We start from the raw sequence: 24,669 nt of genomic DNA on the forward strand, positions 1-24,669 counted from the left end.
TCAAATAAAGTAAAGGAAACCGCAAACGATGCAGCCGATCCATGTAAGTATAGCCGACAACGAGCCTAAGGCTACTTCCACAGGAAGATGCATGATGAGATACGCAATCAGAAGTACATATTGTAAAACACAGGAAGATACTCGTGCAATGCAGTATCCAGTTAATAAGGCGGTTGACAACGAGCGTTGATCACTTGTTTGTTTCTTAATTAATCTGATAACCGAATCATCCTTTAATCAGATACTTCTACGTCCATGAAATTAGAAATTGACGAAAGTGAATGAATTTCAGATAGGTGAATTTTAATTTATTCCTAGCTATAAAATTTTGTTTCGTATAAGACCACGTTCTGGAGAAAATCGAATTAGAATATTTGCCGAGCGTGTATCAATTCTTGCCCAAGCATATTGAAACTCCATTCTCTTCAAAACAATGTCTTTTAAGCCAATGAAAATTTCAATTTACGTTTCTTACTTATTTTCACACGCGTAATAATCCCCCGTCAATTGTCCATTCCTGCGTAGTTAAAATTTCCATATAAATTCGCAGCTGTTCAATTCTGATTTTCTCGAGGTTGAAGGCCTCCACGCAACTTCGTCATTCTCGATTTTTGCCTTACTTTGAACCGTAGAACATCGCTGACCTCGATTGTACCACGAACTGAAAACCGTTGCGTACATCGTCGATATCTATCATGCGTTCATCGTCGATATCTATCATACGTACATCGTTACACGCGTATCTTCACGCGTGCAAATAGCCATAGAGTGTCTTCAACGAAGAAGCCGAGAAACGTGGTGTCGTGGGCTTTCGCCCGACGACGCTGTATACTCGGCCTTATAATCGCCTGGACAAATGGATATCTCCATTAGCATAGCTATAAGCGCACCCGAGAGACCCACATATGCACGGGCGCATAAAGTCAAAGTGCGTATGAGGATAACGGTATAATGGCGTGGCACGGCCGTGTACACGGAGACACCGAGACACACATTGTGCAGAGTGTAGGCGATGGTGAAAACGTCTGTGTGCGTTATGCGTTTCCAAGGACCTCGGAATTCGACGAACAGACACGGCGAAACGGTTAATCAACGCAACGGTTGGCCGTGATTTTCAAACGTTGCCGCAGGCAATGTCTATCGGTCAGGCTCACGCTTCACTACGTATTGGTTCCGCCTGTAATTTACTTACTCGTTGAACCTCATTGCCTGAAACACAATTGGTCGTATCGACGGCACGAAAACGAGCTTGCAACGTGTCTATCGCTGGAGATTAAGTTTGAAAGCTTGCACGATTCTAATGCGCGATATATGTATTATAAGTAGAAGAGATATGGCGTGGTCGGAAAGTGGATTCTCCATCAACGATGACATCGATGAATGTTATAGCATTCAGGGTCGTTGCAACGTTTTATAGTTCTATTATGCTTCATATGTTGTTGATTAAAGTTTACGGCACTTGTTGCTTCGATTCTCAGATTGATTGTGGCGATAGATTCACTTGAAAGTATTAATTGATATAACAATTCGATTGTACCGTGGCGTTTTCAATTAAAAATTTCGACGCCTGTAGGACTTGCGATTAAATTGTGGAATTTGCAGCAATAAGGCAACTTCAATTTAAATTGTATTTATTGGAATGGAAAGGTAGGTACAGGTTTCGTGTTCAAAAGTGCGAAAGTTTATTAAAATACGAATGTTAATCGACTACGAATGTCTGGAAAAATAATTTCATTTTCAGTTGGTTTTTACTGATTGATATTCAAATTACTATCCTTGTTGCGGTAACTGTTTCAGTTATTACAACGTCGCCTATCTTTCATTGTAAATAAGAATTGAAAAATAAAATTTCATATTAATTAAATGTATGTATTCAATATTGTTTTTTATTTATAAGGCACAATTTGTTTTTCAAATCTTCGTGTTACGCGTGCAATCAATTACGAACGATCAACTAATTAAGAAACATGAGACGAAATATCCTAATATCATTGTTCCTTGTTCCCAAGTAAACAGAAATCAGACATCAAAGACGGAAGGAAACGCGATTCATAATCCCTAACCTTGGGATCCTCGAGACAAAGAGGAAAAGTTAGGAAAACGATTAAACAGCCGTGTTGAGCGCTTTCTATGTCAAAATTATACTTTCATATGGGCAATTGCAATGCAGTTTTTTACGCGCGGCCCTACGATTTTTAACGCACTACTTGACGAGCTCGTTTGCTTCGTGAGAGCAAAAAAAAAAAAAAAAAAAAGAAAGAACGAGTATTGCAAAATTTTTAAACGAGCCGTGACTTGTACGAGTCTATTTAACTTCGTGATTAATGCGCCTGCGATATCCACAGCACGGAGGATTAATTGCGAGACGTTTCTCTTCGCACAATTTCATGTAACGTGTCTTCAACGTATCGCAAACTATGATTACACGCGTTACAAACCTCGTCCAATGAATAATACCACGAGTTTTAGCTTATGCTCACACGAGAAACCTTTTGTTTTGCCGCGAAAAGTGTGTCGTTGTATCTTCTCTGCGAGTACGTGGCAACGACGTAGTATTTAACTCGACGATTATATCAATGATTCTGAAGTTATGCACTACTTTAGAGTTTAGGTGGAAATCCGACCGGAGCGCAACGTAAATTATTGGCCAACGATTTTCGTAATCGTCTCTCGTGTCAGTCACTAGCTACCGTAACTTGTTTACACAAAAGCGAGCTTCGAGTTAGGAAACGCGTTACCGGAACAGTGAGACGTACTAAGTTAATTCGCGATCAAAATTTATTCTCGTTATATCATATTAATCGACCAGCTCTCTAGAAAATAGACGCGCAAGGGAAAATGGCAAATCGGATAAATTGCAATGGGGAATTTTAGTTCCGATCATTTAACGTTACCTATGTTTGAATTGATCTGGTTTCTAGGCTTATGGTTTTTAATGGTTTCTAATAATGACTCGCGAAGAACTTTGCCTTTTTATATTCATGAAACAGATAGAAATCTTGTAATAGCTCAACTATTTGACTAGAAAATACACTTGCCAGGTGTATGAATATTTATCAGAGACCTATAGGTTCTTCTTCATTTTAGAAAGTTTCTCAAATGAGCTTTCTAGTACTTGACGTATTTTGTGTTTAAAATTATACTTAAACTTTATTATAATAGAAAGTCGCAAAGAGCTATTACATGTCGTGTGATACACTTTATTTTATATTTTTTTCATTTTAATGAACAAACAAAGAAGACAACTCGATGTACCCAGCGTGTACTTTGTTACCACTTTTTGTAGAACGAGAAAGATTAATGCGACTCCATGGGGATTTTTTTCTAAAGAAATAAACAACAGAAAGTTTTCTAATGTCATCAAAGTTTTTAGTTCTAAGTTGCTTTCATCTTTATTCATGATACTCTAATAACCTCTGCACTTTAACAACCTAACTTTCAACACTGTCCGCTGACTAATGGACACCTCGTACCTCGTACTAATTGCCTTTTTTTCTACAATTTGACGTCGCTAAATTGTTCTTAAACTTCGTTAACTGCTTTCCAAGTCATAAACTTAATCGTTTAGTAACAGCAAAACTATTTCGTTCTATGGAAATTTGCTTATTTGTGCCCATAATGTACTTAAAAGTACCGCGTTATTATTAATAGTATTTTATGGTATTAGTGATATCGCGTGATTCAAAATAACTCACGATTCAATATAGAATATAATTTTACAATAAACCCGCTATTTGAAAATAACTCTTTCATCGTTTGTTACTACGTGTACGTTGTTAACACATCGTCGTGTGAGTCAACTCAACTTGAATTTTACTAATTCACAAAGAAATTCTATATGAAAAGATTATTTAACTTTACTACGATGCAACTGCGATAAAATTGTTGTTTCAAAATTCGGAAATCTTATATCGAAACTTTCCCAAGATTTAATACGATATTGCTATAGCAAAAAAGAAAGACGCATAAAACGATCGTCATTTGAAAATATCTTTCCATCGCCTATCAATATTCATTCGTATTGCTTTTACGTAACACTGCGTAAGTTAAAAGAACTGGGAAACCGCGGTGCAAAGGTTAAACGAGACGATGGGCATCGTTGTCGAAAAATGTCCGTCGCAGTTAGGATTTACCGGTGCGCTGAATTGGCCGGCATTATGTTACTTTTCCTTAGGATCGTTAACATCGGGCCCGCTCCGCAGGTAGCATATTTATGCTATCGCGAAATCCGAGATACAATGCCAGCCGATCGAGTTACACCGCCTGCGCCACCACGTTTATGGTTTATGCAAAGCCTTCTTATGCTTGCATGACGCTCATGACACACTGCGTAAAACACAAGTCTATTAAGGCGACGTCTCTCCAGTGTACATATTTCACCGTGTACTTACATTCCTTGTTAGCGTACAATAAAAAGTTTCACCGTGGTAAAAACGTTTAGTGACTCTGTATCGATGGTAGGATTAGAAGAGAAAGAAACATTTCGTTCGATGATCCTGTCATTTCTACCCACTATGGTAAATGGGCAAGGTGACTTGGTGAATGTAAAAAAATGAAATCGTCTGGTTTTTGTGCAATTGTTCAGCAGTTTGTGAAAGTAAATATTCGAGTAAGTTTTTGCGTATTGCTGACACAAATATTATTACGGTAGTACGTATTTCAATCGTGTCTTTTGTTATTATTCGTTTTATTTCGGTAAAATATCCTTTTGCAATGAACAACACAGATGTCTTTTAACACATCCTACTGTAATAAATTATGAAATCGAGTAGATAATCTGTAATTATATATCAGAGATGGTATCAATTATTCATAAATAGTGTTTTGAGTAAAGATACCTTGTATGATAAGAGGTTTAAAATTGGAAGGTTCTTAGAACTTTTGTTAATATCTTAGATTCTAGTCAAGAGATTTTCTTAAATATTCTACTGTCTAACGAATTTGTTTTCTATTTGCATAAGGGTATTTCGCATACCTTTTCTTGCGAAAGGTAGTGGTTAGAGCAAAATTATTAAGCTAATTTAGCAATTATACCAATTTACCTTCAATTCAGTGGACATTCGAAGTCAAGAATGAGATACCTCGTAATCTAGCCTCGGCGTTCTATTTACTAAGCATATTATAACTTATGATAAATATGTACCTAGAATTGAAAGAGAAGCTGTAATCTGCAACTTTCATTTCAAAATTATTCCAACGTAGATCCAAAGCCAATTAGACGAATTAACAAATATTCACATTTTTTTTTCACACGATATACCGTACTATTGGGTTGGCAACTAAATGATTGCGGATTTTGTCAACACCTGCCTAATGAAAGATCCGCAATTACTTAGTTGCCAATCCAATATAAACCTCTTAATAATCTTGACAACAATCTTGAAATATCAAAAATTCAACAAAATAGATATATAGCTACACCATTATCCAATAATATCAAGTCAGGTAAGATTAGCTATACTCACATAAACTACTAGAAATAATCTATTAGAACATCCTTGATTAAATGTCGCTGTTTGCACAAGAACGTTAATCAGATTCAGCATCGTTAAAAAAAATTACTTCTATCGATTCTATCGAGACGATTAATTTCCCTTGCCTTGACATCGATATTTCATCGAATCTCTATCAGGAATCAAGCTCTATCAATTATACCACTCGTTGGAAAAAGCAAGATATAAATTCAGCTGTTTCGATCGACGTCGAAGTATTAACTTTTATCATCGGTGACGTATTCTTTATTTGGGGACAGTCATTTCTTCTTGTTTATGTTTCATTATCGTTTAAACGTTACCGATATAAAAATTATCCGGTGTTACACGTAATAGCGGCAATAACATCCGATATTCCAGGGATTGCAAGCGACACTCGCGAAACAATCGTTCGCTGACACGCCGAATAAGCCATTCGTCATTGCATAATACGCTCCTTGTCGCTGAGAATGAGCGCCGATGCACTTCTACAGCTGGTTGACGGATTTCGAAACCCGGATAAAAATTCTTCAATGACTCATTGATTCAAGCTAATCGCGCATTAAACCACGATTCACCGTGCTCCTTACTTCTTTCATTAAGTAAGAAACGTTAAACCTCTATAACGATATATAACTTGCAAGTTACGTAATCACGTACCTACGTATTATACTTTAAATCTCTTGATTTACGTAGTTACGATAGTGACGTACCATTATCTTTTAGAACAATACAGTACTTGTCAAAGTTTACCATACTTTAAATAATAATGCCTTGACTTATCATTGAATGAAAATGAAACGGTTTTATAAAAGCTTTGGTCACGAGGTTACAACTTCCTGATTTAATTGGGCATGACTTTTCTGCATATAATTACTGGTAGGCTTATGGGAATTATGTAAGATGATGTATATTTTGTTTAAAAATATTGAAGATAAAAGAAGCTAAAGTATCCTTTCGCTTGACCAAAGAAAGGGACGTTTTTGTCCTAAGCTTCTTCATTTTATGGCTATACGATTGAATATGAAAAGTATATACACGCGATAGAGATTCATTGCGTTGAAATGAACCAAGTAAAAAAAGAAAAGAAATCTGTTTTTTAATTCATAGCACCACGGTCCATGCTTCGCAAAACATCAAACTGTGTCCATCTAACTACACTCAGTGGTACGTAGAAAGTGCATAAATATGTATGTCAATTCCGCTTACAAAACTGCTGATCCTTGACCAACGCGGTTCTGTCGGTAAAAGCGGAGTTCCCTTGAAAAATGCAGCTTTTCCTAATTGGTACAACCTTACGGAGAACGTGCAAACCAACTGCAAATACTCTTACGAACGTAAGTAACCTGTTATTTTACCTCGAGAAACAAAATATCTTTGCTCGTTTACATAAGTACGATCTAACTACACGGTCACGAATAGACAAAAGAGAATCGCATGACGGATCAGTCCGACATCTCAAGGAGACAACTTTCCGATTAGTCCCTCTCCATCGTCTACGTAATCTGCTCAATCTGCGGTGGGCAACGTGCGGTCTTATCATCGTTACGCCACGCAGTTCTCCGTGCTAAGGAAAATTGTACGTGAATGACACGATGGATTTCGAGGAAAAAGCAAATACGCTACTAATGACTCGACTAGATATACTCGTTGATCGAGAAATCATAATTTCACTCGACCGATAATACGATTATTAAGCATATGGATTTTCTTCGCTATAGCTTTCTGTGTGTAGATCGCGATTGTTTATTTTAATTAATGTCTTATGTGTACTTTTTTTAATATTTTTCGCGTGATGTATAGGCATTAATTTCGTTACCTGTTACTATATGGTATGCTCGTTTTCTTGGAAAAATAACAAAGGTAAAAAGTTTAACATCTTCAGTCTTCGTGGATACAAATATGTAATATGATCAAATATATATACATTTACTATATATTACTCTTTCTAATACACACTAGGGAAAATAAACTAATTATCGGGAAAACTTAAAGCAATAATCGGAATGGATGTACCGTTATGCTCTTATTCACGCGAGTATCAATTCACGACTGCTTAAAATTTAGTAATCCTTATCTCATAGATACCAATATACTTGACGTATGTTTCTCTTATTACCCATATACTTAATTGTTCTATGGATTTGAAGCGAATAAAATATGTACATATAAACTGCAAAGGAAAGATTCTTATTTTATTCTAATTTCCAGAAATTCTTATTTAACGTAGATACAGTTTTCTAAAATTTTGTGAATTCCAAACTTCGATAAACTGTACTAATAATTATTAGTACTTATTATATTACTAATGAATTTTTAGCGTAATAACGGTAATAAATCAGAAACAAGCCGCAGTTACCTAATCCACCAACATCCTATTCCAATACGTTCCTTATTCATTTTTCTGTTACGAATCAGTTTCTCTATTTCTCTTTATGTTCGAAAAAGACAAAGAGAGGAAGAGTGGAAGAGGGAAGCAATATATACACGGAACACTAAGGCTTTCGCGTAGCAGTTGCGCAAGCCGCGAAACAATTAGATGTAAATCCCGGCAATGGACTTTCTAAATTCACGTATGAATTAGTCCGAGGGCCTCGATTAAACCGCACACTTCGAGTTCCCTGGCTGGATGTTTACCTACGTAACATATGCAACTCTCTCTCTGCGTCTTACTTCGTTTGTTTAATTTAAACAGACAATTGAAATAGGCAAAGGAAAGCAAGAAAATTTTTGAAATTAGAAACGATTGAATTAATTGCAATTAATTAAGCCGTGTCTTACGATACAATTAAACGTACCAATTTCTAATTTCTAATTTGAATTTCTGATTAATTAAAAATTGATTTCATTATGCTTCATTATGGAGTAAAATCTTCGTGATCGAAACGTATTATAAAGTATCAAAGCATGAAGATTTTGTACGTGATTATCTATTAACGATTCCTTTTACCCGAATTTAGACGTAGAATTCAGACTCTAGGTAACCGATAACCGATACATTATTAACGTTTTATCGAGCTAAGTTATTTTGTATCTAGATAACCGATTTTCTACTGTACGTATGAAATACGTGTTATTTCTGATAAACATTGCAACATCTAACAAAGTGATCGAGATAAAGCAGACAATGCAGGTGTAATACAAATAACTCGAAATACTATTCCGAAAATACAATAACAGGATTATCGAAGTAGATACGCGTAACGCCACCTTGTTCGTATCACGATGGAAACGACACAGTGAGGTCGCTAATTAAAGTATTAAAACAGTGATATCGTTTGATGTAGCCGCGAACCACCTTGAGTTTCGAATTATGAAAATTCGATCGTGAATTGCTATTTGAAATTTTACACTACAACAGACATGTGTTTTGTACGATCATATGTTTTTCCAAGCCTTCCAAATTATCAGTCAGTTTCCTAAATTGTATAATCCAGAAAGAAATTTGTTAAACGTACTACATATACGGAAATAAGCACACATAATTTAAATAGATTCGATATCGTCGGTCCTAAACCATACTCGAGCTTTCTTATCTTCTCTACGTGTTTCAAATTAGTGCGCCGGGTTTTCGAAACATGATAAACTTCAACGCCTGACTGATTTTATGACCATGAGATATCCCGATGCTTTCTTCCTGTTAGAATCTGCTTCTATTTTTAAGCAGCTACGTATTCCAACTGTAATACGATAAACGCCATGTATTTACACAATTGTAAGGTCATGGCGAATTAATAAAAAAAACGAAAGTCGAGAAACATTCGCAAAAACACTTTACTATTCACAAGCAGTGTAACACTAAACCAGTGAAAGCACTAGACCGCAAAAAACGAAAAGCAACGGAACTTAATAAAGCGTAAGAACGAAGAAGAAAGAGAAGAAGAGAAAGAAAGAAAGTAAAAAGAGGGAGATAAATCGAAGAAACACGATAATACTGAGTGAGACGGAGGTAGAGAGCTGCAAGTGGCAAACGACGGTGTCGCATGTGCCTCTGCAGATAAGAGTCTGCAGTCGTCGGACTGGCGTTGTCTCTGCGCTTAAAAATTATGCTGCGCGATAGGAGGCGGCAGCGTGCGTCGCGTCAGCTTCGGTTGCGCAACTTGCGCCACGCAACGAAATTCGATCATCTTTGCCGCATAACGCCGCGGCGGACAGAGACAAAAAAGAGAAGGGGAAGAGGGATGAAGACACAGAAAAGCAGAGGGAGAGAGGCAGAACATTAAAGGTGACAAATGGCGGTGACATGGCGCAATTGAAGCGACGCCGGAGATGCTGGAAACCATAGCTCTCCACGCGAGGTCACCAGAAGAAGTAATCGCTAGCGACGCGCGACCTGGAGGAGGATTAGCCGATCGAACCGAATGAAATATCGCGAGGAAGTAGGCTGATTCAGAAAACGATCGAGGATGCACGTGAATTACAGAGCTTGACAAGAACTACGTACTTTTGCTATTAACCCTTTCACATTCGATATTTTAACAAGTTATTGATCGACTAAACAATAAATATTTTTTTTTTTACTTCTTTTAAAAGCTACCCAAGGAGATGTGTTTCCGAGGTTAATGATTAATAAATATTTTTAGAAAATTGGCCATAGACTTTAGTGCGTTATGTGTTCCTTGAAAAACCATCCAACAAGAAACCTGCTTCTATCGTTCACAATCGATAAGGAGCAATTTTTCTCGCGGGCTAAAATAGAGTTCGATCTTGAGAGGGTTGGACTCGTTTCAATCTTTCATTCTTGTCATTCCTTCTAGCATGCAAGCGTGAAAATAACTGCAAATGCTACTTAATTACAAAACGTGGCCGTCGACATAAGGAGTTTAAGCCTCGTTTCGGCATCGATGTTGAAACTGACGTTATTAATAAGATGAGATCGATCGAAAGTTGTCGAACTTCTGGTTCGTTCCAGTTTTTTACGTCGGACGGTCGAAGTCAAGGCGAGTTACTCGATTTCGTGCATGGCAACGAAGGGTAATTATTTTTATACGCGTCACCTTGTGCCACCGAATATTGTTGAATGGCTGAATGCAAAAGGCGGGACTTTTAAGAAGAAACTGTGTCATGAAAAAAAAAAGCTATTTAGAACGAAATTCGTGCGACGATTTCGAGTGATTCTTCTATTATCGGATTGTTCAGAAAATTCGCAGCGAAATTTAACATCAGAAATACCAGTTTCTGATTCTTCGACTAATAATTTCCTAAATTTACGTCGGTATATTTTGGGAATTTTGGGTGATTCTTTATAAAGTGTACGGATAAAAGTTGACTTCTGAACATTAATAACAAGTAGTTGAGATCAGAGACTAGTCGAGTCCCTACATCTGATTCAATCACAGATGTACTAAAATATGATGACACAAAAATATTGCCGCATCTTTCGACTAAATATTAGTTGATCTGTTGACTTACCTCTTGAGATACGGGATTATTCTTGTTCTGGCTGGTGTTGGATGCATTATTAATGGAGGAGAGCGAAGTGAGGGTTGCAGTGCCGACACCGCCGACCGTCTTTCCGCTGACCTTGGTACCAGCACCACCGACATCTTTGTGCAGCGTTCCAGGACTCTGAAATGAAATATCGACGCGCGTTAGAACAATGCTTGGGGCAAACGTATTTTTCTCTCTCTTTTTTTTCTGTTGGTTCTCTATGATAATGAGGTTGGAACCCGTCGACGTTGCATCTCTGATAAAATACGAGGTCGAGGAAAAATTAACGAGCGCCGCTCTTTGGAGAAAAAGCGTTACTTATTGGTCAAATTTTGAAACGATACTTTAGCAGAGTTGTTCTTTCGTATATTTTCTGCGCGTTGGATAAGAACTAAACAGTTTATTCATTTGAATGTTTCATCAAATTTGTTGTTATTCTTTATATGTATATAATAAAATGGTAAAAACTATAAGCATATATATTTAATAAAATAGAAATATAATGATAATCTAACTTTGTCTCTTTGAAATATAACTCTTACTTTCATCTTTATACGACTTTCCTGTGACAACTTTCGACTCTTCAGCGATTCACACTGGCTTCTCTCTCTTCTTAATTATCTACGCGCGTATATAGCGATCATAACAAATTCTTACCACGTGCACGCTATATTCTCCTAATCACTCATCACTCGCTACCGATTATTACTCTGGCATAAACATTCGCTCGGTTCTCAACCATTTATTATTCACATGAATTCTTGTTCTCGTCGTAATAGCCACAATGGAAGATCTCGAAAGATTGACAATTTTTGCCGGGCTATTCGAATTTAAATTATATTTTCGATACCAGTACATACAAGAAATCTATATAGTATACATAGAATGCATAAATAGAACAATTTTGCAAACTTGCACACTCCTTTTAGGTCTACCATTGAAATTATAAAATCGACGTACAGATAATTAAAAAAAGGTACCAATATCCGTATACTCAATTTTAACAATCTTCACTACGATGTTTTATACCAATATATTACAACATTGAAAAATATCTTGCCAGAATATACATATAAATACCATTGACTCTAGAACTACCGACAGTTAAGACAAAAATATTTCTACCAAAATCAGACAAAATGACTGGTCTTCAAAAAAATACGTAATATCTTTTATTAAAAAATTATTATTCAAAATATAGAATATCTTTATATTTATTGATTTATTATCTTCTTACATTTTGACTGGTGTGGTAGTTCTAGTGTTAAGTAGAAAATATTATTAAGTTCTACACACGAAATTTATTCAATGTATAAAATTTTGTGTAAAATGCGTGTGCTCACTCAGGTTCGTCAAATCTTCTGCATCCTCATCTGCATTTTATTCTACCCAATTACTCCGTGAGGAGTTTCAAACCGTTCCTTTCCTACACCTCGAAATCTTCATCGTTTCATTTTTGATTTTTTACCGTATGCGAAACGGTTTCATTCGCTAGATGAAAACTCGCCGTGACATTTACATTAATTCTCACAGCGAGGAGAGATCCACGTTCGCTCTCTGTCAATTAACGCGCACGTATTTCATGTGAACGTTGTTGCTGGGCCGGTCGAGCGGGCTTATTTCTGTTAATTAAGGGCCCGCAGCTACTTCTAATTTATGTATCGCTTCATTTGAACCTTGTCACGGTATAGCAAACCGATTTAGCAATAGGAGACAAAGAGATGACGTGGATGTACGTTCGAAACGTACTGGAAACGTGATTCTCTGTTATCTTGGTACGGCTCTTAGATGGAAGGTTGATAGAACGACGATAAGCATGGAATAATACAAACAGGACGATAGAAGGCCAGCTAACTACTGTTACCATCCCAGACTAATGTTATCGTTTAATTGTTTACCATTGAAACGATTATCCATGAAAGGAGACTCTGCCTCGGACTTGGTGCATTGTCTGATGAAAGAGCGAATCGATCTCCACTCGATCGTTGATTAGATATTTCTTATCTTTTTCTCGGTGAGTAGGAAATACTACACTACCACGCTATGAAGGAAGGAAATATCCATTCCTAAACTGTAGGCCTAGGAAAGTTGCTCCAATTGTGAATCATCTGAATCAAAATTTGAATTTTTTTTTAACAAAATATCATATTTTATTGGTATTTTGCAGTAGATCAAGGGCAAATTAAATAGAGAAGATTATAGCGGTAAAGGCAAGGAAATGGAACGTTTCAATGAAGTATTGTTTCCACGGTGACTGAGCCAGCTTTCCACGCGGCGTTTCGCTAAACGAACTTAGGCGCGTCCGGAAGTAACGGAGCAGTGACATTAGTTCGATGTACCTGCGTTTCATTATCAATGTCGAATCGTGTAGTGACCTTGTGGTACTCGAGTGTACGGGTCAACGCACGTTACAAGAGGATGTGTATATTTACTATGACAAATGGCATTGTTGTTCGCGTATTTTTTTCAAGCTATGCGTGAGCTGGAACAACGTATATCCTATCCTATCGTTGTTTTCACAACTTCCAGTTCCATTAACAGCGAAAATTTTCTGCATTGTTTTTCTAGAAACTTATCTATGTATTCTAATAGATTGGTTATAATATTGTCTCATTGGTGTCAGGTACAGAGATGTTCCTCTGTGACAATTCAACTCTCTAAAAACATCATTTCATATATCCGAAATTAATAAAACAATGTATGTACATACATACAATGAAGCATCAAATCTGACTGAAAACGAAACATAACCAAAAATGTAACCAACGTTCACGCCAAATATGTAGCCTCTTTTCGCTCCTCGCTACTGGCAAACGTAAAGACAAAGAAAAAAAAAAGAAAAAAAAAGAGGAAAAAGAAATGGGATATCGAAAACAAAGAAACGATTTGAGGGAGATAGTTCTGCGACGATGAACGGAGACATTACTCGACCGATGACTGCACCCGATGAAAGTCATCAAGAGTCCCCTTTAATGACCTCCAATCGATGTTCCTGCTCAGACAAACCTTCGTGAATCGCTTTCACGAGCCATTGTTTCTCGGACCAGCCCGTGATTATGCTCTTCAATTAAAAAAGGAAAAAGAAAGAAAAAGAACATTTTACTCGATGTCTCAGCCCTCCTAACTGTACTGTCTTAATTATGGAAGGAATAACGAGTCGCGTTTGTTTTCTGCGACGCATCCGAGCGACGTCAACCGATTCAGACACGTTTTATGTAAACCGCAAGGCTACGCGCGTTGACCTTTCTTCAGGATGGCATTATGCAACGCGTGAGACACTAATTTGCATTTTTCCATTATTACGTCGATACCACCTGCTGCAGCTATTAACAACCATACTACAGGATGTACATTTTTCTTCTTCTTTTTTCTTGTTCCTTTTGCCTCTTGTTGTGAAGGATCGAGCGTTTCTTTCGTTTCGTAATATATATTTTATTCTCATAGTTATGGGCTGTGAAGTATAGTTTCTAATTGCCTTTGGAGTGCGTCGATGATTTACTCTCCCAAAGCTTTAGATATAATGACAGTTACATAGTTTGAGAATTTGGTATTTCAGGTAATTGGTATTTTTATAATTGAAAAACATTTTTCATTGTCGTCATAATATTTCTCAGAAATATTGATGGATGTATGCAAGAGTGATGCAGCGAGGAGATTATTTTAGGTAACATCAAGAGAGATCATGTGTGATATTAGATCGAAGTGAATTTAAATTCATCGCCATAACTAGTTTTAAATTAGATGCGGGTAAGCTTTGTTCTTTTATTTGCATTATTATTCGGTTGAATTATATTCTATCAAGCAAATTGAAGGTTTCATTGCATTAAGAATAATATCATGTAAAAATCTGGCAAAAGCAAGAAACCATTGAGAGAAATTTAATCGAATCATCGTAGGTAGCATTGAAGTAAATTGAACCACGTTGTGAGAGAATCAAGCTGAGTTTGAATGAATCACAAAGGAATCGCCGCAGATCTGATTATCACTTCAAACAACTGAATCAAATGCAGTCAAATCTCGAAAAATATCAAGCGGCGATTGATCCAATTCTGCACACGTCAAAAGTCGAATTTAACATTCGAAATCGAATTCGTATACCAACTACTGACAAGATGAACGGTTAAATAAAAGAGAAATCGCGAGATTATTACTGAAAAGATGAAATATAACTTCCTCGATCAGGCACAAACATTTTTTAAATAGGAATATACCTATATATTATTCGTTCGTTACTAGAAATTCTGATTTTTCTTCTTCTAAATGAACAAAATTTGGATTAGAAGAAGCCAACGAACAATCAAAGAGAAATTTTTTCAGCTACACGGCTTATTCCTTCACGGGATGAAAAACAACTTTCTCACACGGTTTTCGTTCGTAACCTATGCGTCCGATCGAAAGCAATAATTTCTTTGTGTCGTGAAACCGCTAGAAGCTGCAAGTAGACCATAAAGGAATTCAATCTCTTCAAGAGATCCTTTCAAGCAGATGAGCGTATACACGCTGGTCAGTCGTTGAACGGAGGCGAAAGAGTCGTAACGCAAGATACACGATGTGTATATATAGTGAAAACTGGACCGAAAAGAAAGGGAAGAAAAGAGAAAGGGAGAAAGAAGAAAAAAAAAATAAAAAAAAAGGGTAGGATGCTAAAACCGTGGCTGGCGCTACCTTGCAACCCTATCATTAACTCGGAGAAGGGTCGTACCTTAATCTCCGATGGCTCTCACGTTTTTTCATTTTTCTTGGGACACCTGGCCGCACGCGCAACGCGCGATAGCAGGTGATCAGATTCGCCTTGTTGGTATACAAGGTGCGCTCTGAAACTTTCCAGGTTTCTCACAATCGTGAATATGTTGCTTTCGAGCCAATGATCCAGAAAAGAACCGTACCATGTGATTTGGCAAACGTTTCTTTTTAGCAAAGGATTCTTTGTTGCACCTGGAGTATTGATTCTTTAAAATCAAAAGGCTTCTTTGTGCGAATGTTAAGGCTGTATTATCGAAATGAAAGATCCCATTATACGTAAAGAATTTTGTTTCAATCCAAAGTCGTTTAAATTGTAGGAATAGTAGGAATATATTTTATTACACTTAAAGATCTAATCGATATTAATTCGCAGTTCAACCTGACCGAGTTGATATTTATTGCACTCTAGCGTTGTTCGAAATTTGCTAAACGCGAATTTAATTTCATCAAAACATCAGAGAAGACATCGTTCAAAATCAATTGACCATTAAACGCGTTAGGAAGGAGAAAATAATGCTACTACTGCGCAATATTCTCTGGAAATATATCATTTTTATATACCCGTACAATCCTCTGAACCAATTTTATAATACCATATTATAATAGTATAGTTTATAACACTATAAACGTTTACAAAAGACTTTCATCCAGAACTCGTATACACTTCGTTTAAACCGTGCATTTAAGCTCATAAAAAACACGTAATCTCACCTAAAGAAAACATTAATCCTTCCTTTCTCCCATTAATTCGAACCGAATTTGTGGTTCCACATTTTACCATATTACCCGCCGACACACGCCGAGAGTATCTTCTCAAATAAGTGAACGTGGCGTATCAAATAAACGTAGGATAATAAATTTATCAAACGGTGCGCGGCTAGGTGATTTAAATCGTGGAATTTTTTCGGCACACCATGTACGGTGTTCCGATCGAGAGCACACCGGTTCCACAGCTTTTGCACGCATACAGGTTACGCACACGTGAACTCGGTTCCGAAGAAGAGAATCCAGAGAGAGAGAGAGAGAGAGAGAGAGAACATGCAGAGAGCAAGAATCCTTTCGAGACACGTGCAAGATAGCAGATGTATCTCGTCTCAACACCTGCCAACTCGCACAGTTACAAAGACTAGAGGTTTAGGACAGCTGCAGCTGGCCTCTCCACGTTGTTCTCGTAAAGAAAAACGACGTTTTCCGAGATAAAAATTCTTCCTCGCTAAAAAGAGCCATTATTTTCGTTGCGGAACCGTGCGCATTACGTAGGTGGACCGATAAAACGAGGTCCAAAACTGCTTTCCTCTTAATTGAAACGAACTGGCTACCATTTTCTCACTTTTTCAAGATACGCACGTATGTTGGAAATCTTCGAGTTTCTTACCTTTTAATCCCGTTGTGTGTCTATGTGATCCGAAGTGAAAATTTTATTCCGGTCGATATTATTAAAATATACAAAGTGTTTAAATATTCAGTTTTGTCCTATTGAATATCTACGTGACCCGAGATGAATACTGTATTTCGATGGATAAAAAAATATTCCATATTTGATGGTATTCAAATATTCCATTTTAGTATTCAATATATTAGATTTCCCAAGAATAAAATCTTTCAAAATTTGGAAAGAAAGAAACGTCTCTGTGAAGGGTTACAAAGAAAAGTCTAAAACCACCGATAAACGTGAACATCGAACACGATGACTAAATCTTCTAAGAAACTAAAGGACGGAATCTGACGATTCGATATTAAAATCGAAGATAAGATTATTGAACGATTGAGTAGATCGATGGGCTTAAATGTTCAGGTCATCGGAAACATAGCTTCCACGAAATGAAGAGACTCTACTTCTCACACCATCAACAGATGGGTAAACGAAAGAGGAGCTTTAATAACCTGGATGTATCGTGAATTTATGAAGAAAGTAATTTGCATTGGTTGCTATGTGGTCGAGTGTTCATGTGGCTGTAAACGACCCTCGTCACGATCTTTTTAAGACATTTTTTCATAAATTCACTTTTTATTTTGTCAAACTTATTCTGCTGATAAACAAACAAAATTGTGATTTTGATATAACCATTACAGTATCAAATTGATAATGTATCTGATTAATAATTTTAGATAAATTACACAGTTAATTAATTTCATTTCCGCGCACAGATAAATGAACATAAAAATACAGCTAAGAGAAAGCACGATACACTTTTTGCATAAGGAGAATACTCTTGAAGAAGTCAGATATTAAATAAATCGACATAAAACAAAATAATTAAACGAAAACTAAGGACGTGTATAAGTAGACTGCAGGCTTCTTCTGAAATTTTAAAGGTGCAAAAATGTACGCAATATGTAACAATATACAAAATTATAATACAAGATATAAATTCTAACTAGAATGCATTTTCGAATTGTATCTATAAAAATATAAATTTACTTGAATATCCTCAGTCTGTATACAAGATTTATGAGAATCTAACAGGTTTTGATCACCATCGCAACGAGGTATATAAACGACATTTCGTTAACTCAAACGTTAAAATTCATTCTAATTCCACAAGCCGGTTCGCCAGTCACTGCGATGGAATTCTCGCTGTATTTTTATATTCTCCACACTCTCGCGCTTTTAACCAGCACAGCGTGCATTGGAAATTGCTATGTAAGTATCAAAGAATACACTTGGACTCGAACACGACGAACGCTTGGTAAACGACGTATCTGGAGAAGATTCCGCTTTCAGATCTGTCTGTGCGAATCTATCGAAGGAAATGTATGTATGAAATATGTATGTATGTAGTAAGTTGCCGATAGCATATGTAAAAACAGGTGTTTTTCATCCGAGTAAAAGCGACTCGTAATCTTGTGCACATGAAGATACCCCCCGTGGTCAATGTATTATATCGTTTCGCGGAACACAGGATATTACAAGAAGTAATTCCGCCTTTCTCGGCGGAATTAATTGTGATAACGTTGAAACTCCCAAGGCAAGCTATGACTATCGATTAGAACGAAATCGAGGATACTTGTCATGGAATGTAAATTAGGAAGGATATTTCGCATATTCTATTATTTGTATTTGTAGAATGGGAAGATTTTCTTTTAATCCTAGAACCACATACGTTTTCCGACCTTTAAATATCCCTCCAAATATGTTACAACAATTACTTAAAATAGAACAATATAATAACAAAGTAAATAAATATACGTAATTGTATTTAACTGTCAATAGAGACGAACGTTAACATTGCCAAAAACATTTGCATACTTTTAATAATCGTAAAAATTATTAGAACTCTGAAATCAATTACACATAAACAATACTACCAACTATTATGAAATTGCAGTGTGCATGTACAAGAACAGAACAATCTTGCAATCATCCATCTGGGATATGGCAATTACGAATTCAAGTTTCTCATTAATAATTTCCCTCAATAATAATGTAATGTGATTTCTAAAATTACAGTACGCGTAAGAATTATCTTACAATCAGCCATTTGGAATATAAAAATTACGAATATAAGTTTCTAATGTGTTAACAAGGCGATGAGTTGCTTGAAACAGCGAGGATCGTGCTTTCCTCTTGTTGACCTCCGTGAGACCGACTTATCATCAACTATTGCCTTACTTTTACTGGTGGGAAAGGCGCCAGGGCCCACCCGTAGGCCTGAGAAGCGCGTAAGTTATTGTCTCGTGGCTCTTAAAATGTTTATCCGCGCGTTCGTTTATCTCTCGCGCAAAAATACACCTTATAGCTATGTACATATGTACCTTAAAAGCTGGTTTATTGGATCGTTAAAGTGTTAAAGGATAGGTGTTGCTTGTATGGCGGATGGGAATGAAGCTGTGAAATTGGATGGAAAAGAGTTTCGGAGAAGTTGGATCGAAACGAATCGTGTTATGAGGAAATATAGTCGGTTGAATCGAATCGCGAGGAAACTGGGTTAAGGTACTCGAGTTGAAAACAATTTAAATTGAACAAAATAGAATAGGCGTAACGGGACTATTTATAGGGAAAATAATCGTGCTTAGTTAAAAAGACCGTAACATTGCGTTGTGCATTGAATCAATTATGACTTTCCTGCTGCTTTGTGATTTTTCATAATTGATTTTTGTTAAAACGATTATAAAATTGGTTCTGATTGAATCTGTGACGAAGCAGTTAAGTATCGTTGAAATAAATCAGACGGATGAAAAATATTTCTACAGAAATAAATTGAGTTTATGTCGACAAGAGCAAGATTGCGTCTGGTTGGCTCAATAATAGAGTAATTGAACGTCGGTGAGATAAAGTAGAATGAAAACCATTCTGGACACGGATGTCAAAAATGTTGCATCTATTCAAGTTGGACCTATATAGAGGACGTAGATCCAAATTTAGTGATTCAGGTCGTCGAGACATCCGGTTGGAGCTTTAGAACGAATCGAGTTAAGAAGAAATGAATCGGAACGAATTTAGATCCTGAAGATGTATGGCTATATATGCGTGCTTTGTATTCATAGTTTTAGGTACCTGGTTCGTGATGGAATCTATCATTCATGTAGCAGACTTTCAGAATTTCAAACTGGACTCGATAAAAACAACCGACATTATTCGAACCGTTGATTTTCCATTATACAAACTCCCTTCTTCATTTGTAACTTTTTTTACGCTTTTATAGTTCATAAAGGGGAATCATAAATTCAAAATCGAAGTGTCCTTCTTAAAAAGTTTTCCTTCGTCGTTATTACAATATCAATGTTAATTTCAAACAATTACATTCAATGCCAATTTTTTGTAAAACTACTACACGAAAGGAAACTAGCCATTTTATAAATGATAAATATTTATTTTGAAATTATTCAAATTTTTCTCAACTTTGTCTCAACAACTATTATGCATAACGTCCATTTTTTACAATAATGCTACACGAAAGAAGACTACAAATTTTACTCATGATGAATATATTTGCTTCTAAATTATTTCAATTTGTTTATCTTTCCGAAGATTTGTCTGTAAAATTGCTTTTTTCGACGTATATTTTTCTACTCGAGGTTTTTACGGAATCGAGACACGATTCACCGAGTATATCATAAGTGGTCCGTGAAATAGATGTACACTAGACTCTGGAACGCAAGAAAGAATCGTAACTTCTCGGATCGAGGCCAGCAGTTGTCAATTGTCTTGCTGGCCGACGCACCAGAATGCAGAACGCGCGCAACTCGACTAATGACAACGGTGATACGCACATCATTAATTATACATACGTCCGGTTAACACGCAACATCTTCCAACGATTCAGCAGAAATCTTAATTATTCTTACTAAATCGGCAAGTAATGTTTTAGAATGGTAGACATACCATCAGCAAACAACTAACGATGATTCAGATCAAATTTTTCTGATGACTAATATTGAACCGATTCAAGCTATTATCATTTTTTAAAGGTACGTTATCATCTATTGTTAGTTGGCCGTAAACAGTTCAAAGAATTCCTTACACCACAATCAAAAAATAAGTTAGGAATTCGACATACTGTAATCGTACATTTATTATCAAACCTGTAAAATACAATAATATGCAGTAATACAATCTCTGATTATAAAATATATAAGATTCGATTGTCGGAAACATCATAACTTATCGAATTACTTTGTAATATTTTACATAAGAAATATTATGTAAAAAGGACTTTGAAAAATAAATTAATAAAATAGAATGATAGCATGATCTAGCAGATTACTATATAAAATTTGATATCGAACACGCTTTATACAAAACAAGAAAATCTCTCGAGAATAAACGAATAAAATTTGTATGTTAACCAAACACACGCTGAAATTAATCTCTACACATTGGTGGATTATCAATTTCTTGAAAGCGAGTAAAAGTTCTTCGCATCCTTTACGTTTGTGGTTTTCTAGCAGCACATTCGCCAGACACTGACGCAAGTGCACGACGAAGGATTTCCTAGTCGGGACGTTTTCACAAGTATCAATTAGCCGGTGGTCATTGATCGGTGAAACCGCTTCTGGTATTAGCAACAGACGGTTAAATCTTAACCCATTTCAAAGCGTTGCAACACGGTATGGCTCGTCCGGTTGCTGCGAAAAATTCTTCACATTTTTTCTGGGGCCAGCACACGTGACCAATTAGCGCTCGAGAAACGTGTACGTGCTTCGATTCGGTAACTGATTCGGAAAGGTCGATGAGGAAAGAAGGAGAATTTATCGATCGAGTTTGATTGATGACGAACTTTGTTCAAGTAAACCGATTTTATGCAGTCTAGTAGATCCAAATGCAAAAATTAGAAAGTTTCCTAACGTTTATTTTATTTATCATAAATAAAATAGATAATTCGGTAAAATGATAATAGAACAAGTATTAAATTTGAATATAAATTTTTTAATTTCACTGTCAATTTCGTTCACGTCGTCGTTTGATTTTTTGATTTAATAATCAACGATGAGAAACAGAGCGTTGTACAGAGTAGCACAGGGTACGGAGTAGCACTTTAAGTTTCAAAAGGCCCTGGGCTCTTGGCGTACAAGAAACTTGTTGAAATACTCTCATCTCTGTAACAGGGTGGTAAAAGTGATATATTATCATCTAAAACACACGTATACCTTTTTCTATTACGTTCAAATGACTGCAGTATACCCGATACATATATCTTTTTTATTATCTCTATTGTCAAATAAATGATTTCCATATGAGATATTTCATAACACACAGCATCATCGTTCATAGAACAAGATATCGAGAACTATCGAATTTCTTGCTGGCAATTTCGTAGAATCCAAACCAGAATACCTGATCAAGAAGTCGCAAAACCGCTACCTTCTTGGATCTTTCAAACCGGCCACTAAAAACCTCCACGAAGAAACCTACCTAAACTCAGTAAGGAAACTACTTACACGGTATCGAAGTGCTTAAAACCATTTCACTGGAGGATCGACCAGCTTTCAAATAAAAAAGAAGAAAACACGGGAGAAAAAAGGAAAAAAGAAAACGGAAGTGGAGCACGATTCGTCTCGGTCGAAAAACAGGAGCTCGTTTATCTGTTCTTCAGTAACACGCAGGAAAGAAGATGGTGGACGAGTATTTTCGCAATATGCCAGCGCCCTCTTCGCAAAAAGCGTCAACCGGTATTACCTTTTTGCTCGGGCGGCCGCGATTTTTGCGTAAGTTAATTGCACGCCGTGCACGCGGCACGCAACGATGCTCCTCTCTTTCGTTCCGTTGAAACTGGTCTCCGAAAGAGAGAGGATCGACCGACAATGGTATCGATGGAGCGTGACCGATTAAAGAGAAGAACAGTTTTTGACCGCGTACCCAATGGAGGCGATGTGCAAAAGGACACTTCAGTTCGAGTATTCGTTTAGTCAACTTTTATCGTACGTAGACTGCAGAAAGAGCATCAGTTTGTACGCGTGAAAATTATACATTTTTGCAAACATTCTCTGAGATTAAGTACATTCTATGTTCTTATATACGAGGATCTGAGAAATCAAATTGATCAACTTCATTTTTTGTAAATTTCTAATTGCAGTAGCCAAGCAGACGATTAATGTTGATTTTTCGAGAAACAGACGATTTCATACATTTCTCTGACGATATCAACACTTCCACGTCCAGTGGCAACGACGTGTTGCTAGTGCAAGCCGGCTCTCTTCAAGTACAGTGTGCGAACTTGAAATTTTCCTATCAAAAGACGCAGGTTGCTGGTTAAACTTATTAGTAAATTTATGCGGACAGCAAAGTGTTAAAATATTGAAAAATGCAAAATATCGCACGTTTTAACAGTTTGACATCCTTTGGCTCCTGACCAAAAGTTACGACTACAGTTAGACCATACAATAATATAAATATCGTTATTTCAGGTATTTTATACGTATCGTTGCTTAAGATAAATTTATATAGCGACGCGAAAGTAAAGAAATCACCAAAAATACGCTTATCGTGTAATTCTCCTGTAATCTTAAATTACAAGAAAAATTCGAACACGAGGCGCAGGAGGCTGGAGGAGTGCATGCTGGATTCAGGCGAAAAAGGGAACGTGGAAGGGCTTGTCCTTCGTCTCTGGCGAGGGTAACGCGGCGAGAACGCGTAGTACATAGATGATAAGTATACAGTAGTATGCACGCAGAGAGAACATAGCGCGTCGTTTGGCCGCTTTGACTGGCGAGCGCACGCACCAGAAGGAAAAAAAGGGGCTGTGCTGAAGAGGCGACGTCTGTTGCGGCCAAAGGACAGGGAGGAGTAGTCAAGTGTTTGCTTGCCAGGCGAATTATTTTATTGCTGACTGGTGAAAGGCTATGTCGAACCGACTTTAAACCCCTTTTGCCTTTCGTCGAGTGCCACATTTGTTTCGTGCCGAGAAAAGCAGCGACTGGACTGCGAGAAATCCTATCAGTGAAGCGTATGTACTGTGACAAGAGACGTTTGCGAGGTTTGGGTATGTTTTGTAATGTTCTTACAAATTTGTCTGGCTATTTTGAGCGTATAAGGACAATGAGAATTTCATCTACAATCAGGCAGTATTTTTGGTCACAGAATATTACATCTGGCTATTATTAAACGACGATGGACATCAATTAGCATGTAGCGGGATATTCTAATGCTATTTCTAATACGAATATAATGGGAACATAAACAATTTGTAAACGCGATGGAAACGTAAACGATTTGTTTAAGAAAAACATCTATAAAAAGTGAAATAAATAGGTAGGTTTATGGGAAACAAGTTATTTCAATACGAGAAGATATACATAATGATATTATTATACTACTTTTCCTGTATTAGGATGCAAAATAATCGGAAGTTAGCATCTGACTAATACTCATTCCAGTAAGAGCCAGTCAAGTCATTACTTCACGCGAAAAACGTCAAACGTATCACATTCATAAAAAAACAATACCCCTTTTGAATCACTCGAAGCACGAACGAGACTATTAACTTATTATCAATTGCAACACCAATTGCCGTTTCAAGAAGTACGATTCACGCTACTGTAACCGAACATTTAATAGACGTCTCTTGCTGTTTCCAATTCGCGT

At 36.7% G+C, this 24,669-nt stretch overlaps 1 protein-coding gene across 2 annotated transcripts in view; it reads right to left on the reverse strand.

The window, feature by feature from the left end:
* Positions 1-24,669, reverse strand: part of LOC117213646 (probable serine/threonine-protein kinase dyrk2) — a 267,253-nt gene that overhangs the window by 40,728 nt on the left and 201,856 nt on the right. For both annotated transcript variants that reach the window (XM_033459169.1, XM_033459170.1), the window contains one exon: positions 10,884-11,039. In XM_033459169.1, coding sequence (XP_033315060.1) covers positions 10,884-11,039 — 156 coding nt within the window. The remainder of the gene's footprint in view (positions 1-10,883; positions 11,040-24,669) is intronic.

The sequence above is a fragment of the Bombus bifarius genome, unplaced genomic scaffold (genome assembly GCF_011952205.1).
Source record: "Bombus bifarius isolate JDL3187 unplaced genomic scaffold, Bbif_JDL3187 scf7180000009125, whole genome shotgun sequence".
Taxonomy (NCBI): Eukaryota; Metazoa; Arthropoda; class Insecta; order Hymenoptera; family Apidae; genus Bombus; species Bombus bifarius.